The 16,681-nt window shown below is 41.8% G+C and overlaps 1 protein-coding gene across 1 annotated transcript in view; it reads left to right on the top strand.

Annotated features, from left to right (window-relative positions):
* DGKK (diacylglycerol kinase kappa) overlaps positions 1 to 16,681 on the top strand; it is a 111,065-nt gene that overhangs the window by 71,703 nt on the left and 22,681 nt on the right. Inside the window, exons 9-18 of the mRNA XM_017885944.1 lie at positions 3,978 to 4,161; positions 4,861 to 4,969; positions 5,733 to 5,872; positions 6,909 to 6,990; positions 8,701 to 8,792; positions 9,671 to 9,770; positions 10,742 to 10,970; positions 12,522 to 12,626; positions 13,081 to 13,177; positions 14,730 to 14,837. Coding sequence (XP_017741433.1) covers positions 3,978 to 4,161; positions 4,861 to 4,969; positions 5,733 to 5,872; positions 6,909 to 6,990; positions 8,701 to 8,792; positions 9,671 to 9,770; positions 10,742 to 10,970; positions 12,522 to 12,626; positions 13,081 to 13,177; positions 14,730 to 14,837 — 1,246 coding nt within the window. The remainder of the gene's footprint in view (positions 1 to 3,977; positions 4,162 to 4,860; positions 4,970 to 5,732; positions 5,873 to 6,908; positions 6,991 to 8,700; positions 8,793 to 9,670; positions 9,771 to 10,741; positions 10,971 to 12,521; positions 12,627 to 13,080; positions 13,178 to 14,729; positions 14,838 to 16,681) is intronic.

The raw sequence follows: 16,681 nt of genomic DNA on the forward strand, positions 1-16,681 counted from the left end.
AAATTTGAGTGGGACAGTTGGCTCCCTGTTTAGGGTGCTGTGGTTGTATTAATGCAGCTCAAAGAAACATGAGCTTTTTTCGAAAGGTTCTTTCAGGCTGTTGACTCATCAGGAGCTTAAAGTCAACTAAATCCCCTAAGCTCTTTTCACACTTGATGCTGCCAAGTCAAGTTCGTCTTGTCCTGTTCTGGTACAATTTATGTCCTTGAGCCTAAAGGGCAAGCTTCACATTTATTCCCTTTACATTTCATCCCTGGACTTTGACCGGTCAGCTTGTCAAGGTCATTTTTCAATCTTGATTCTGTCATCCAGTATCTCTTCCTCCAGCTTTGAGTACTTCAAAGTTCATAAGCCAGCCTTCTAAGTTTCCATGTGAATTGTCAGTTAAAATTGTGGAATAATACTGGACACTCCCTTATGATTAACATCATTCTATTCAAAAGCAACCTTGTGGAAAGGATTGTTTACCTGGTTATAAATCTTCTTAACATTATTATATTCCTGCCCTCAGTGGCACCCATCTTTGTCACCTGGTTCACAAGATTCTCTTGACAAACTTGGCCTTGCTCAAATTCAGATATTCTCTTCCTCAGGGGGAAATGCTAGATGGGACTGCCCCTGTAGTCTCCTGGGACTGCCTTCCTGTCGGGGCTACTTCCCACTGTCTTCCCATCTGTGACCAAATAAGGTTTGATGCTAAAGTTCAAGTCGCCTTAATTACAGAATTTTCTCTCTAAGCTTCCTATGCTCACTCTAGTTTATACCCTCATGGCTATTTCATTTATGGACAGCATTAGTGTAATTCTTTTTTCCTACTTCTTAATTTAATTCTTGTCTAGTTAATATATTCACATGGTTCAGTTTTTTAAAAAAGAAATATATATATACACATAATACTTAACGAAAACTCTTGCTGCTATCTTTTATCTTTTCTCTGATCTTCTCAATCTCCTACAGCCCCCATATCCTCACTCACAGTTCAATACTGCCATTACTTTCTTAAATACCTTCCAGTAGTTCTTCATGTATATACTAGTAAATATAAATAGATATTCCTATCCACCCCTTTTAATACTATGCATATTGTTCTGCACCTTGCTCTTTTTCTCCTTCACAGTATATTTTGGAGATTTTTCCATATCAACAAATTGCTTCCTTGCTCTTTTTTACAGTTGCAAGATAGTCCACTATATGGATATACCATAACATATTTAACCAGTCCACTATGATGAATAATTTAGTAGTTTTCAGTCTTTTGCTATTACAAATAATGCCACAATGAACAGCCTCATACATATCCTTTTACATACACGTCTATATGAAAAATTCCGAGAAATAGAATTACTAGGTCAAAATGCATATGCCTCTGTAGTTTTCATAGATACTGTCAAATTCACCTCCATAGGGCTTGTGTCACTCAGCACTTCCATTCTTGGTGTATGAGAGTGCCTATTCCCACACGGCCTCCCCAATCAAGTTTTTTTTTTTTTTTTTTTTTTTTTTTTGTATGTTTTTTGCCAATGTTCTAGACAAGAAAAAAAAATGGTAACATGGTCTAGTTTTAATTTGCATATTTCTTGTTATGAGTAAGTTTGACCATCTTCTCATCTTCAGGAGCCAAGTTATATTTCTGTTTCTCATGAGCATAATGATTGGCTTTTAAAGGTCCATTTTCATCTAAACACTGAGAAACTAAGTTTTGAATGATTCATTTTGAAGATAAGGAAACTGAGGCCCAAATAGTACACAGTGGTTGGTCTCACTGCCACTGCTGTCTCACCGTTAGAGAGGAACTGCCCCCAAAGGGCCTTTGACACTAAACAAAACAAAACACTGGGGCATAGATAGGTTTACTCCAGGACCTCTGGCAGGGAAAGTGCTTGCTTCCAAGCACACCTCAGAGAGCCACTAGATGTTGGCAAGAAGTTGCTTCCACGAGTCCTTTAATTAGGGTGCATACCCAAAGTCACATGCTCACCTAGAGGGTGTTGATAGAGGGTTGCAGAGTGAGGAAGGGAAGCACAGAGCACAGACAGGTTCTAAAACAAGGGAGAGGTAAGCTTTGGGCTAGGCCATGAATTGGGGCCTGCATTGTTGGTTGGTAGGGGAGCAAGCACATAAAAAGTTAACACCTTTTGACTATTTTATTTAAATATCTGAAGACCTGACTCATAATGTCTCAAGTCCATGCTGAACAGTCTTCCGCTTATTTTTGCACTACTTCCTCTAACATCTTGTTGCCATTGAATCTGTCCCATGTCACCTCTCTGACCTCATCTTCTGCCACTCCCCCCTCACTCACTTCACAACAACCATACTATTCTCTTCACTGATCCTCAGACAGCCTAGACAGTCTCCTTTTCAGGGTCCTGGCACTTATTCTTCTTCCTACCCCCCAAAAAACTCTTCCCCCAGATATCTGCATTGCTCACTCCTGCATTCCTTCAAGTTTCATCTCAAATGTCACCTCCTGAGAGAAGCCATCCCTGACCACTCTGTCTAAAATAACACCCTTCCAATCTCTACCCACTTTTCCTACTTTATTTTTCTTCATGACAAATTCTTTTTTATAATTATTTGTTATGGTCTGTCTCCTCCATTAAAATATAAGTTCCACAAGGGTAGGGACTATTTCTATCTTGTCCACCACTGTATTCTCAGGACGTAAAGCAGGCACAGAGAATGCCCTCCATACATATTTATTGAATGAAGGGATTAATGTGTCTTAACTACCATTGTGTCAACATATTACTTTAGTAAAAATAAGTTGGAAGGGGTACTACTTTTGGATAATGTGTTCAGGGAAAGTAACTACTTCTGAGCTATGTTAGTGAGGGGACCCAGCTTCTATAAGACTCCCTTGTAGCTGTCAGGCCTGTCAAGTCCTAAAAATTTGGTGCATGACTGGCTAGCTGGCTTAGGATGCCTTCAAGCTCCACTGGCCAGTGAGTGGGAATTGGCCCATAGAGGAAGCCTGCCTTTGATTTTTCCAGGCAAACCAGTCATGAAATCTACTCAAGTAATTTCCTTCAGGTTCCCTTCCACCCAGGCTAAAACAAATGGGTCTTCTCAACCCACCTCTTCCCACCCCCACTGAGGAGTGAGCCACATGCTTTTTGCCCTGTGTATTTATTTTGCGGAAGCATCCCTGTCAAGCCACAGCTCCGAGGTCTGGGGGCTCACTATTTGTCTAGCATCTCTTAGGGGGCCATTGCACACTGCCTGTCTCCCTGCCAACAGGCTCTGAGACTCAGCACGAGTTGGCAGGCCTTGGTTATTTAGACTGCTATAACCTCACTTCTCCATAGGTAACTATAATATTGGGGATTATTAAAAGCCTCTCCCTTGTTCAGATAATTTTCCTATAGTCTTGTTTCCCCCGGGGAAGTTGATTAGATAATACAGATTGCTCTGCAACAGCCTTAGAGAAGTGATTACAGTTCTTTGCTTCATCCCACATTGATATGTTCCGTTATTTAGCTCCTGGCTAAATGACAGCCTTTCCTTCCCCCTTCTCCTGACCTAGTATCTTCTCACTATAAGAACTGAGGTATCCTGGGCAGAGAAAGGACTAGTTGTGTGCTGGTCTTCCTCCTGGGTTCTCAATCCTCTCCTTCCTCAGTTTCCTCACAGTTTTACTAATCCTTGGTTGTGGCACCAATTTCTTTATTCCTTATGTTCCAACGTACTGTTGTGTATGAGTCTCTCTCCCGAGCTTGAAGGCAGGGACTATACCCCTAGGAGTATCTGGCATGATGCTTGGCATGTAGTAGTGGCTCAGCAAATGTCATTTGTCTGACAACAGTGGACAAATACTTTTAGCCCTTCTGGGTGGTATCTTGACTCTGCTCCTCATTCGCAAAAAAACTGAGACTCATACTCAAAAAGTTATTGCAAAATGTGATGTTAAGTCATGTCTCGTTTCCATCTCAATGTGTCTGTTCTTTTTTATCTTCTTTTTCTTTTCATTGTGTCAGGCCAATTAGTAGTATCTTCGGACTTCTGGAATCTTGATTGGTCATCAGCCTGTTCATGTCCCTTGCTCATCTTCATCAACTCCAAAAGTGGCGATCATCAGGGGATCGTCTTCCTCCGAAAATTCAAGCAATACCTTAACCCATCTCAAGTGTTCGACCTATTGAAGGGTGGACCTGAAGCAGGGTAAGCATGTACCCCATGAGTATGATTGGGTATGTAAGGGAGTCTTCCCTCTATACATTCTAAACCAGGATAGGTTTCTTGGAATCAGTTCTTGTATTTGGGCAGGAAAGATCTATTTTCTCAAGTCAGGACACAAATGCATAACTCCAGAGCCTTTTGGGTTGGCTGGTAGGAGGGCTCTTAGCCCTCTCCCAGAAATCCCTTCAAGCCCAGGTCCAAGCCCCTCTCAGATTTGCTTTATCTTTTTTGGTTGGAAAATGTAAAACTATGCCTCCTAACCTCAGAGAAAGAGACAAATGGACACTGCTATCTACTTTTCCTGCCACTGTCTTTCCCAGGACCAAATAGATATATCTCCTCTACAGACCTGTTTTATTTTGGGATCATCTGGCTGCTCAGTCCTGGTTCCTGTGAGCCCACTGGCCACCATGCAAGCCATCTTCCTGGGCCTCAGCAAATGGGTCTGGTTAGGTTACTAGTGTTTTCCAGAGCAAAGCTGGGCACAGAAAGAAAATGAGTTGAGGCAAAGCCTGATCTCTGGGATTGTCTATGGTCTTAGATACACAGAGAGATAAGGGCTAAGGGAAAGAAGGCAGGTAGTCTGTTAGCAGAGTGCCAAAGCAGCAATCCTATATTGTGGGAAAAGTTACAAAACCCAGCTGTTCATGAAATGACCCCCTTTCCTCTTTGTCCTTCCAGGCTGTCTATGTTCAAGAACTTTGCTCGCTTTCGCATTCTGGTTTGTGGTGGAGATGGCAGCGTGAGCTGGGTCTTATCTCTGATTGATGCCTTTGGATTACATGAAAAGGTGAGTCCCTGGATGACTCAGTTTAGCCATTGCTAGAAAGAGTAGGGGTGTGCAACTGCCCATCCCAAGAAGTCCCAAGTCTTTGCCCTCCCTGTCTGTAAAATACGTTTCCCCCAGGTTTCATATTCAGCCTGACTGGTAGATTCCCAATCTAAGCCTGCTCATCTAAACTATTTTCTGGTTGTCTATCTGTGTGACATTGACAGAAAGAATGAGCAGTGCTCTGTTCACTAGGCTTCAAAGTGAAGAGTTGAAGTAGAGGAGAGCAAACAAAACAGAAGTGGTCTTAGACAGAACTCAGCCCCGAATTTCCTTCCCCTCCTGAGCCCACTGATTTTCTTCCTTGAGTCTCAAGAGTGGCAGAAACTTTCCTCTATGTCTCCTTGCTGTCCCTAGGCAGCCCCTTGCTCTTCTCACTCCAATAGCTTTGTCTCCTGATGTACTTCACCTCCTTGGCCCAGCCCAGATAGAAATTCACAGCTATATTTCTCTTTTATAAGCATGGCCATGAATATTGTTATATTCCAGCAAGTTTTCCCTTTACTTAGTAGATTCTGTGTTGTTAACACTGGGGTCCAACTCCTTAGGGAAAATTTCACCCAATTGCAAACATCTTCTCATTACCTTCCACAGAATCTGAAGTCCCTTAAATCCGCTGACTTTAAGACCATAATTCTTCCCTAAGAGTACCCTCTAGGTTCTTCCATGGGTGAAGCTTGGTAGAAAGACTGTCTGAAAAGGGTGTCTCCTTTTGTTCTTGCAGTGTCAGCTGGCAGTCATCCCACTTGGAACTGGCAATGATCTGGCTCGTGTCCTGGGCTGGGGTGCATTCTGGAACAAAAGCAAGTCACCTCTGGACATCCTCAACAGAGTGGAGCAGGCTAGTGTGAGGATCCTAGACAGGTAAGTGGCCGAAAGACCAGGCCCTTGTGCCTCTTGCTGTCCCACATCAGTTACATCACCTCAATCAGGAATACTTTAACTTCTCTGATAGAGCCTCATTTCCTTTCTGGCTTCAGTGCAGAGCAATTTGTGGGTTGGGTTGGGCTTGTCTCTTGGGAAGCCAGGGTCTACCATGTATCCTTCAAACATTATTGAAGCCCCTCTTCAAAACTAAAGGATCCTACTGGGAAGTCAAGGCTGCAGTGGGCCATGATCACGCCACTGCATTCCAGCCTGGGCAACACAGTGAGACCCCGTCTCAGAAAAACAAAACAAAACAAAGCAACAACAACAAAAACAAAAACACCAAAAAAAACTAAAGGATTCTAGAGCAGGGGCCCCATGGATAAAGTTCAAGCGTTCTGTGAACCTTCTTCAAATTGCAGAGCCAATGATCTGTTTAAGCATATTCTCTCTTGGGGAAAAGTCTATAATTTCATAAGATTTTCAAAGAAACTAAAAAAGGGATGAAGGGAGAGTTTAGAAATAACTTGCTTACATTGTCACTGCTCTAGAGAAGAGCGAGTACTACCATCCTATCTCCTGAGGAAAAAAAGACTTTCTATGCTGGTGCATATATGAACATTTGATTTATTGCTGCCCATAAGGATCTCCTGGGGAGCCTTTTAGAAACATCAACCTGGGCCCCACCACAAAGATTCAGTAGGTCATGGCAGGGCCCTGGGATGTGTATTATACAAAAGCACCTCAGATGATCTTGATGGTTACCTTACCTCTGGTTAAGAAGTACTGCTCTCTGAGAACCCTGTAAAGGGAAGGGAATTCCTTCCATCACACTGGCCTATAGAAGTCATGAGACAGAGGTTCCTCTTATGGTATACCTTGAGATCAGGTGACCAGAGATTGCTTGGGCACCCCCTACAACCCACTTCCCCCCACCACATAAACATTTTTACTTCTATCTTCACCTTTGAAGCATTAATTTTACCAGCGATGAAACAGACCCTTAAATATCCGTCTTTGAAATTCATTTCAGATGGAGTGTGATGATTCGTGAGACTCCCAGACAAACCCCACTGCTAAAAGGACAGGTTGAAATGGATGTACCACGATTTGAGGTAACTACTGTCCAGCTGTAATTCAGACCAATATCTTTATTACACAGTGAAATAATTGGCAAAACCCAGAGAGAAGCGTTTGCATTTTCCATGGATGAGGATGATATCATTGAGGGTTGGTGACATGTCAGTCAGCAGCTGTTTACCAAGAACTATGTTAGGCATTGGGGATATAATTCATTCACCCATTTATTATTCACTCAAAATATTTACGGAGTAACTACTTTATGTGAGATATTATTCTAGGAGATGTTCTTATATGCTAGTGGGTAAAGAAGAATGACATAGTCTACTTGAAGAGATGGAAAAATAAATTGTTTTAATCAAGTAGTATGAGTGTTAGCATATAAGGAAGTAGAGGGGGTTGGGAACACATAGCAGGAAGATCTATCTGAGTCTGGGGAACTCAGGGAAAGCTTCTCAGGAGGAGTGCCGTTTCAGAAGAGACTTGAGATCCAGAGGGAGTTAACCAGGAGAATAAGAAAGGAGGGGGGGTTTCCACACAGATGGAACAGCGTGTATTGTTCCAAAGGCAAGAGAGAGCATGGAATATTCACGAAACTGAAGTACATTCATAATGGCTGATGCATAGGGGCCAGGGAGGGGGCATTCAGGGAGACTGACTAAAGATGAGGCTAGAGAAGTAATCAGGGGCCAGGCCAGGAAGGGCCTGATAAACCACAGTAGGAAGTTTGGATTTTATCCCAAGAGCAATCAAAATTATAGAAGGACTTTTTTCTTATCTTATTATGAAAATTTCTACATTGATGAAAGTTGAAATGGTAGTTCTACTACTAACATTTTCCTATGTATGCTTTATCACATATCCAGTCATCTATCCAGTCTGCTATCTAAGAGAAGGGGTTTAAGTAGAGGAGTGCCATGGTATGTGGAGAAACAATTGAAAGAATAAAAGACTAAAGGCAAAGAGAAAAGCTAGGAGATGTTGTAATTGTCTAGGCAAGAGATGATGGTGATTTGGACTGGTAAAGTGGTAGCAGGGATGCATAGCAGTGGATACATTTGAGACATACTGAAAAAATAGAATTATCAGGTCTTGGTAGATGTTTGAATGTCAAGGGTGACAAAGAGGAAGGAGTAGAAGTTGTAATTAAGAACACAGACTCAAGAGCCAGACTACCTGGAATTGAATCCTGACTCTAAACTTATCGTCTTTCCCTTCTCTGGGCCTCAGCTTTCTCTTCTGTGAAATGGAGATAATAATAGTCTTTATCTCATAAGGTTGTTATGAGGATTATATGAAGAAATATACATGTAGCTTAGAACAGAGCCGGGCACATAGTCAGTACTATATAAGTGGGTGCTGTTGTTATTGGTAGTAATATTATTAAAGACGTTATATTCTGGAATTGGAAAGATGTAGATTTGAATCCAGCTTTATTCCTTACTAGCTATGTAATATGAGATTGTTTGTTCATTTGAAACATGAAAGAAATAGTACCTCCTTCATAAGAGGTTGTGATTATTAAGAGAAAATGAAATACATCTAAATTTTTAGAATGAGCATAGATCTAAGATCATCTCTGTTGACCTTCAACAAGAATTCTTTGATCATTATCATCTCTAGAGAGGAAGTTGAGTTGCTGATAGAGTCAGTAAGCAACAATGAGGCTGCGGGGGATGAGGATGGGCAGCACATTGTGTTATTGTACTAAGATTCCAGGGCTTAAGAACTCCTTTTAATCCTAGGCTGCTGCCATCCAACACTTAGAATCTGCAGCCACCGAGTTGAACAAAATCCTGAAGGCCAAGTACCCCACAGAGATGATCATCGCAACCAGGTCAGTCTTCCTTTGGCTCTCATCGTTTGGGGCTGTTCCCAGGTCAGACATGGGGCTCATTTTGATAGCTGGGCGTGTTGAGGCCAAGGAAAATATATGTTTATGTTCCCAAATCAGATTTCTCCCAACTCAAGCCCCCTGAATGAAAAGTTTAGGAAAGAAAGATGACATTGAGGTGAAGTCGTCTGCTGCTCCAAAAAGTCAAAATTGCAAGCCAGAGATTTGGAAAGAGGATTATAGTAGGGAAACACAATATTATGGACCATTTAAGAACATAGCATAGCTTCCTATAGTATAGACACCTTGCTTTCCATCTTTTACATCAAGAAAGGTCTCTGTAATATCTACCTATAGCTGCTTTCTCATAACCTGAGGAACACATTTCCCCTTCTAAATATGTGGGTCATTTGTTCTTCCTGGAACTTCTTAGGGGGCTCCTGCCCAGTCGACTACACTCTCCTTTGAGAAAAACTTCCCACAGGGAGAGTTCTCCCAATATAATTGCTTGTACTAAATTAGCTGGGCCCTTGAAACATAGCTGATTGACCCTGGGTGAAAACCTGACCCAAGTTGGACCAAGTGAATTCTCTTTTCTAGAAATTCAGAATTTAGTACTAAGAAATGCTGGTCAAGCTTTCTTAGGTACTTGACTTGGGAAGTGGTGTGAAACTGGACTAAAGTGGGGATGGAACACATTTCACAATATGTACAGAAAAAAAAGCAGAGAGAAAAAGGTTGGGAGGAGAGGGTGAGAGAGAGAGGACAGATCAGGAAAGAGAGAGAGGAGCAGGAGGAAGATGGGGACTGATGACGTAAGAGAGAAGGGCTCTGGGCCTCATGGTTCATGTAACATTGTGCCATCTATCTTATCTTTCTAGATTCCTGTGTTCAGCCGTGGAAGATTTTGTGATTGATATTGTAAAGGCCTGGGGTCAGATAAAACAGAACAATACAGCAATAGTGTCTGTGATTTTGAAAGTAAGTTTCCATTCCTTTTGTCTTATACTCTTTGTGGAGCAGCCAGGAGCCCCTTTTTAATAAAAAACAAACATGCCTCTCACTGGGAATTGTAAAAGAAAGGAAAGGAGGAACAGCTATTAAGCCTCACTGATGAGGAAGGTCCAACCTCATTGAACTTCCATCTTTTGCTAAATGAAGGATGGCCCTCTACATGCATACACACATACCATGTACATGCCAAACATCTGCTCACAACTAGACACAAGTGTACATCAAGCAGGTATGTGCATGGCTGTACACCAGAACGTGCTTGAAAGTATGTACATACGAATACACACTACAAATACATTCACATTCACCTCTCTAACAACAGTAGCCAACATTTATATATATAACACTTACTCTGTGTCGAGGACTGTTCTGTTTTTGATGTATTAATGTATTCAATCCTCACAACTACCCTAGAATATGGAGGCACAAAGCAGTTAAGAAACTTGTCTCAGATCACAAACTATTAAGTGATGGAGCTAAGAATCATGGCCTTAAATCATACAGCAGATGTAGGTCCCCAAACTATACACATACAAAGACACACACCAAGCACCTAAGCAGGGGCACATGCATATCCAGAGGAGCATGCCCATAAAAATCCAGAAATGTTTGTCTTTCATCAAGTTTGCATATTACACATTGTTTTATAGGCCAGTTTGACACAAGAAAGACTCAGCTATATACACTGATGCATGGGGCCACTCTGAAACAAATGATATGGGTTTGATCTCCTAACACACTTTGGTTATCTCATCACATCTACCCACTTACTTCTTTCTCTAAGTACTTCATCTTCCCAAATGTGGTTTTCTATGCTCAGTATTTATGGACAACTCTTACCCCTCCCTACCCTTCCCCATATCACCACCACTCCTCGTTCTGTCCTCTCAAGCATGGGTCCCTCATAACAAAGACCTGTCTCCTTCCTTTCTATCTAGAGTGACTTAATGTATGATAAGCTCAGTGTCCTGATCGATGTCCTGGCTGAGGAGGCAGCAACTACTTCTGCTGAGAAAAGTGCTACAGTATATGCAGACAGCAGCAAGGCAGATAGGAAGCCCTTCGTTCTTCAAATAGACCACATAGCCAAGTGCAAGTTGGAGCTGGCCACAAAGGCCCAGAATCTCCAGAAATCCTTGAAACTCATCATATTCCAAGTTGAACAAGGTAAGGTGGCCAGGGTTGTAGTGACTGAGGTAGGGGAAAGAAAAAGTTCCAGAGGATGGTTTACTGGTCTCACTGACTCCAGGTTTGCTATCTGACTCTGCTACAAAAAGTTGTCTAGATTCTGCATTCATATTGCGTACGAAGTCAATATTCAGACTACTGATTTGAAAAGCCTCAGTCCTGCTAAGCTGCCCCTTTGCCTCCTCCTCCCTCCCAGATAGTCAACTCCTGCTATTCATTTTTGGAAACCGACACTCATCCTATATAATTATATTAATAGATGCTAAGTAGCCTGGTTCAAAGCTCTATCAGCTTCCACCACCAGCCATAAGACTTTTTTCCTCCTGCTCCTGTTTCTTTCCAACCACTGAGCCTATGACTATTTTAGAAAGAAAATGGTGTTCATCTCCGTATGTGTTGCACAGCATTAATCAGGCACAAGGGCCCTGAGAGTGGTCCTGACAGTTCTGGCATAACTGCCATTGCCCAGAGCTCACAACAGTCTGCAAACTTCCCAACTCAGAATGAAAACTCTTCAACTCCCTCAGTTTCTTCATTGAATGTTTGGCTGACCACTTCTTTCCCACAATACTTTAAGAAACAGATCAGAAGGTGGTATAAGACTGAGTGTATTCTAACTAAGCTATTGGAACTGAGCAGAAGTCCCATGCAGCAAGAAAGTCCGTTTGGCTGGCCCTTGACTTTTAGTCATGGTGCCTTGCCCTGCCTTGGTACCTTCAGGTACAATCTCAGCCAAGTTTCCTAGAAAAAAAGAAAATCTCCCTTCTGCACAGTGGAAGGATTAAACAGTCAATTTGCCTCTATTTCTATAATTAGTTTCCAAGCAGTGGGGATCAGATTAAACTGATGTAGCCATAACTGTCACAACCAACCCTCAGTCTGCTCCATCAGCATATATGTTAGATTTAGAGGTGTAGCTTGTGGCTATGAGATAAAAAAAGACCTCCCTGGTAGGGGTAGAGATTGAACCTATGAGCTTTGACACAGGCTGAGACTAAGCATCTCAGCTGTACAACATATAGGCTGGTGAAAGGAAAGAGACTTCCCAAATGTTCCAGATGTGGAGTGAGACATTCGAGTGAAAGAGTGGCACAGTCCTAGAGGCTCAATTATAGACAGAAGCCATGTAAGTAAATCAACTAATAGAATGGAGGTAGAAGAGCAGAGGGTTTCCCATGCTGATACCCCAATCCACAGCCACAAACTTCTACTCACAACCACATGTACTGGGTGACAGAAAAAAGGAGTAACCAGTAAAACAAAGAAAGCTCAGGCATGAGTATGAAAAAACAGCAACACCGTAAGTAAGCTGAGACTACAAACAGTATCATGGAGGAGACGTGATGGTCAAATGGGAGTCTCCATCATCTACCCATTAACTAAACAAAATAGATGCTCAATAAATGTTCAATAAGTGTAATTAATCTTTCTTTCCTTCCATCTTCTCTCCCTCTTTCCTTCCTCCCTCCTTCCTTCCTCCCTCCCTTCCTCCTTTCTTTTTTGCTTTCCTTCCTCCACTTTTCTCTATAGCTCTGGATGAGGAAAGCAGACAGACAATATCTGTTAAGAACTTTAGTTCAACTTTCTTCCTGGAAGATGACCCAGAAGATACTAACCAGACAAGCCCACGACGCCGTAAGGATCTTTCTGTCTTCTTCCCTTATTCTAGCCTTCGTCACTGTTGTTTAGTTCCCAAAGAGTAAATATGTATTTTTTATGCATCCTCTTTTAGCCATACTCCTGCAGCAGTTACCCCTCCCTCTTTCCCAGAAACTCACACTATAAGATCCCATGCCAATGTCCAGAGTAATGACCTCATTAGGAACACTGAAGAGGTTGGCCTGATGAAATCCAAGATTTGAAGCTGTTTTCACTGCCAGCAAGCAAGCAGCCCAGCTTTATTCTTCTCTCAGTGGAAGTCCCAATCCATCCAAGAGGATCCCTCTTTGGAATGAGAACCCTTAATATTATCTAGGGGAAAGTCATTGAGCTTGACCTTGCCTCCACAGAGAAAATGGGGTGAAATACAAGTGAGGGGAAGGGCTTTTTTGTTTGTATCCGACACCCAAGTGATGTCTGTTGTGTCTAGGTTCTCGTCGTGGCACTTTGTCTGCTATATCTTCTCTCAAAAGTGAGGACCTAGACAACCTTAACTTGGATCACTTATATTTTACACCTGAATCTATGTAAGTATTTAACTCTATCCCCGTTTAATGGCTTCTTTCTTTCTCTTGTTAAGAGCACAATCTCAGGATCTCCATAATCAAATCCTTTCTCTTACTTACTAGCTGTGTCACCTACACAAGTGACTAAACCAATGTGAGCCACAGTTTTCTCATATGTAAAATGAAGACCATTGTAGAACTTGCATCATGGGTTTGCCGTATTTATTACATTTATATATGAAAAGTACTTGCACTGAGTAGTGCTTGGCACCCATAATTAAGTGTTACATGCGTTTGCAGTTATTATTGTTATTATTATAAACAATTAATAAATGTTAGTTGTTGCTATTACAGAGGACTTGCTGTTTTTCACTGTTGCCCTTAACAGTAAAAGGTTGAAGATACTAAAAACTAAATGGTCATTAGTTAGGGGACTAGGCAACAAATCTAAGGACATCTGTCTCACCAGTTCTCCCTCTTTAGAATATCCCCAGCAGCCAAGTTCTGCCACATTTACTCATTCTGAGTTCCATTAAGAAGATCAGCTTGGACATTAGTTAGAGAATCTCCAATCTCTGGACTGTGGCTAAGGGAGGCAAATCTCATGTGAGAGATGTAGGGTCAGTATAGTAATGAATAAAAAAGTAATCTAAGATTAAACAGCTCAACTGTATCCATTTTAATTTCTCAAAAGGACACAGTTAGCAATTATTTATGTCTTCTTAAATAATTTATTTAAGAAAACAATTTTATTCCTGTCTCCAACCCGCATTCTTGCCCCACACTTCACCATTGGCTCAAATTTATGTCTGAGGTCTCATGGATCTACCTAATGAATTTTGATGAATAGTGCACTGGCAAGTGTTTAACAACCTGCTCTCTTGGGGAAGAAAGCCCTGATTCATTTATGGTGTAAACCCTTCCACCATGGCCTATTTAAATTACTGATACAATGCCATTGAATCCGGAGTTGGAAAGAGCTATGCATAATCAGTTTACATGAGCTAGTGCCAACTGGCTATGGCACACCACTGGTTTTGATGTTGGCACCCTAGATGGACAATTGGCTTTTTTGTTATGGACATATCTACCCTCTTTTGTCAGTCTTTCCTCCCAAATGTGTGGTCACTTTGCCCTTTGATGTCAGACATCACTGAGAGCAGTTGTGCAGACTTAACTGTCATGGCATGCTTGTGTCTAGGATATTCAAAAGTTCTTTATAGGAATAAGCCAATGACTGTATTTCCCTTAATACTGCATATGAAGAAAATACGGACCACTCATATATGAGGCCTCCGAAGATGACTAAAATCATGAATGCTGCTTCTTTATTATGAGTTCCAATCCCACTGAAGCTTCCCAACTGGCTAGGCACTCCCTCTTACAGCTAATCAGCTAGTTGTTCTCACAAAAGGATATCTACATGTGCCTCTCAAAAATGTTATAGTTAGTGCCCAGTGTGGAGGGGGCCTTCTCTCAATGGTTTTCCATCATACAGATTCATCTTCACGCCCAATGATAGCGGCACTTCTTTCTTGCACCAATGTCTGTCCTCTTCTCTGATTAATTTCAGACGCTTCAAAGAAAAATGTGTCATGAACAACTACTTCGGAATTGGACTGGATGCTAAAATTTCTCTGGACTTCAACACCAGAAGAGATGAACACCCAGGGCAATACAAGTAAGGAAAAGAAACTCCCGTCCCTACATGCAAACACACTATCACAATATACATACATATTCCTACATTCTCTACCTCTCAGACAAGCAACAGAAAGAAAGGGACCCATTGGAAGTAAAATGCATTTGTCCCAAGACTAGTCTAGCAGAACAGTGTGCGCCAAATGTTGGATAACTGCGTTGGCATCCTAAGCTTGGAGCTGCCTTCAAATCCAGACCTGTGGATTTCTGTGTAAACACAGCTACCTGTGTTACTGTTACTGAGAACAGATTATGTTGACTCAATTTAGCAAACTGCCCATCTTTGTTCTGTCTGTGAGAGTTTAACCAGGTTTCAGTAGTGGCTTCAGATCTGTTTTCACTAGACAAAGTTGCAAAGTATCAAATATCCCTCTATTTGTTATTGGTGTTCCTAACCTGGTTCCCCTGGACCCGTTAATTGTACCCTATCCAGTGTTAGCCTGCATGGCACCTTCTCGCACTTTCATACTTCAGACAAGACCTAAGTCAGTCTCAGAGTTCTTGTGGTACATTGAAGCTATAAGTAAAAAGCATGATACCCCACCCCACCCCACCCTTGCCACTGCCACTAGAGCCTCTTTCTCAAAGCAGGCCTGGGCTGAGAAACAAGAACTTTGTCAGATATGTGATTTGCAAATATTTCTTCCCAGTCTGTTGCTGGTCTTTTCATTTTCTTAGTGGTATCTTTGAAGTACAAAAGTATTGAATTCTAAGACAGTCCAATTGATCAGTTTCTTCTTTATGGACCATGCTTTTGGTGCCATCTGTAAGAAATCTTTGCCTAACCCAAGATCTTAAAAATTTGCTCCTAAGTTTTCTTCTAAAGTTTGGATTGTTTTAACTCTTATTAATACATTTACATGTATGATCTACTTGGAGTTCATTTTTACGTATAGTGTGAGGGTCTAAGGTAAGAGTCTAAGTTTATCTTTTTGCCTGTGGATATCTAATTATCTCACCACCATTTTATTTATTTATTTTATCTTTTATTTTCTGAGACGGAGTCTTGCTCTGTCGCCCAGGCTGGAGTGCAGTGGCATGATCTCGGCTCACTGCAACCTCTGCCTCCTGGGTTCAAGCAATTCTCCTGCCTCAGCCTCCCAAGTAGCTGGGATTACAGGTGCATGATACCATGCCTGACTAAGTTTTTGTAATTTAGTAGAGACAGGCGTTTCACCATTTTGTCCAGGCTGGTCTCGAACTCCTGAGGTCAGACAATCCACCCACCTCGGCTTCCCAAAGTGCTAGGATTACAGGTGTGAGTCACTGCACCCGGACCTAGCACCATTTTTTTTTTTTTAATACTTTAAGTTCTAGGGTACATGTGCACAATGTGCAGGTTTGTTACATATGTATACATGTGCCATGCTGGTGTGCTGCACCCATTAACTCGTCATTTACACTAGGTACATCTCCTAATGCTATCCCTTTCTCCTCCCCTCAGCCAACGACAGACCCTGGTGTGTGATGTTCCCCTTCCTGAGTCCAAGTGTTCACATTGTTCAATTCCCACCTATGAGTGAGAATATGCAGTGTTTGGTTTTTTGCCCTTGCGATAGTTTGCTGAGAATGATGGTTTCCAGCTTCATCCATGTCCCTACAAAGGACACAAACTCATCCTTTTTTATGGCTGCATAGTATTCCATGGTGTATATGTACCACATTCTCTTAATCCAGTCTATCATTGATGGACATTTGGGTTGGTTCCAAGTCTTTGCTATTGTGAATAGTGCCGCAATAAACATACATGTCCATGTGTCTTTATAGCAGCACAATTTATAATCCTCTGGGTATATACCCAGTAATGGGATGGCTAGGTCAAAT

This window comes from Rhinopithecus bieti, unplaced genomic scaffold, assembly GCF_001698545.2.
Source record: "Rhinopithecus bieti isolate Rb0 unplaced genomic scaffold, ASM169854v2 scaffold_15791, whole genome shotgun sequence".
Taxonomy (NCBI): Eukaryota; Metazoa; Chordata; class Mammalia; order Primates; family Cercopithecidae; genus Rhinopithecus; species Rhinopithecus bieti.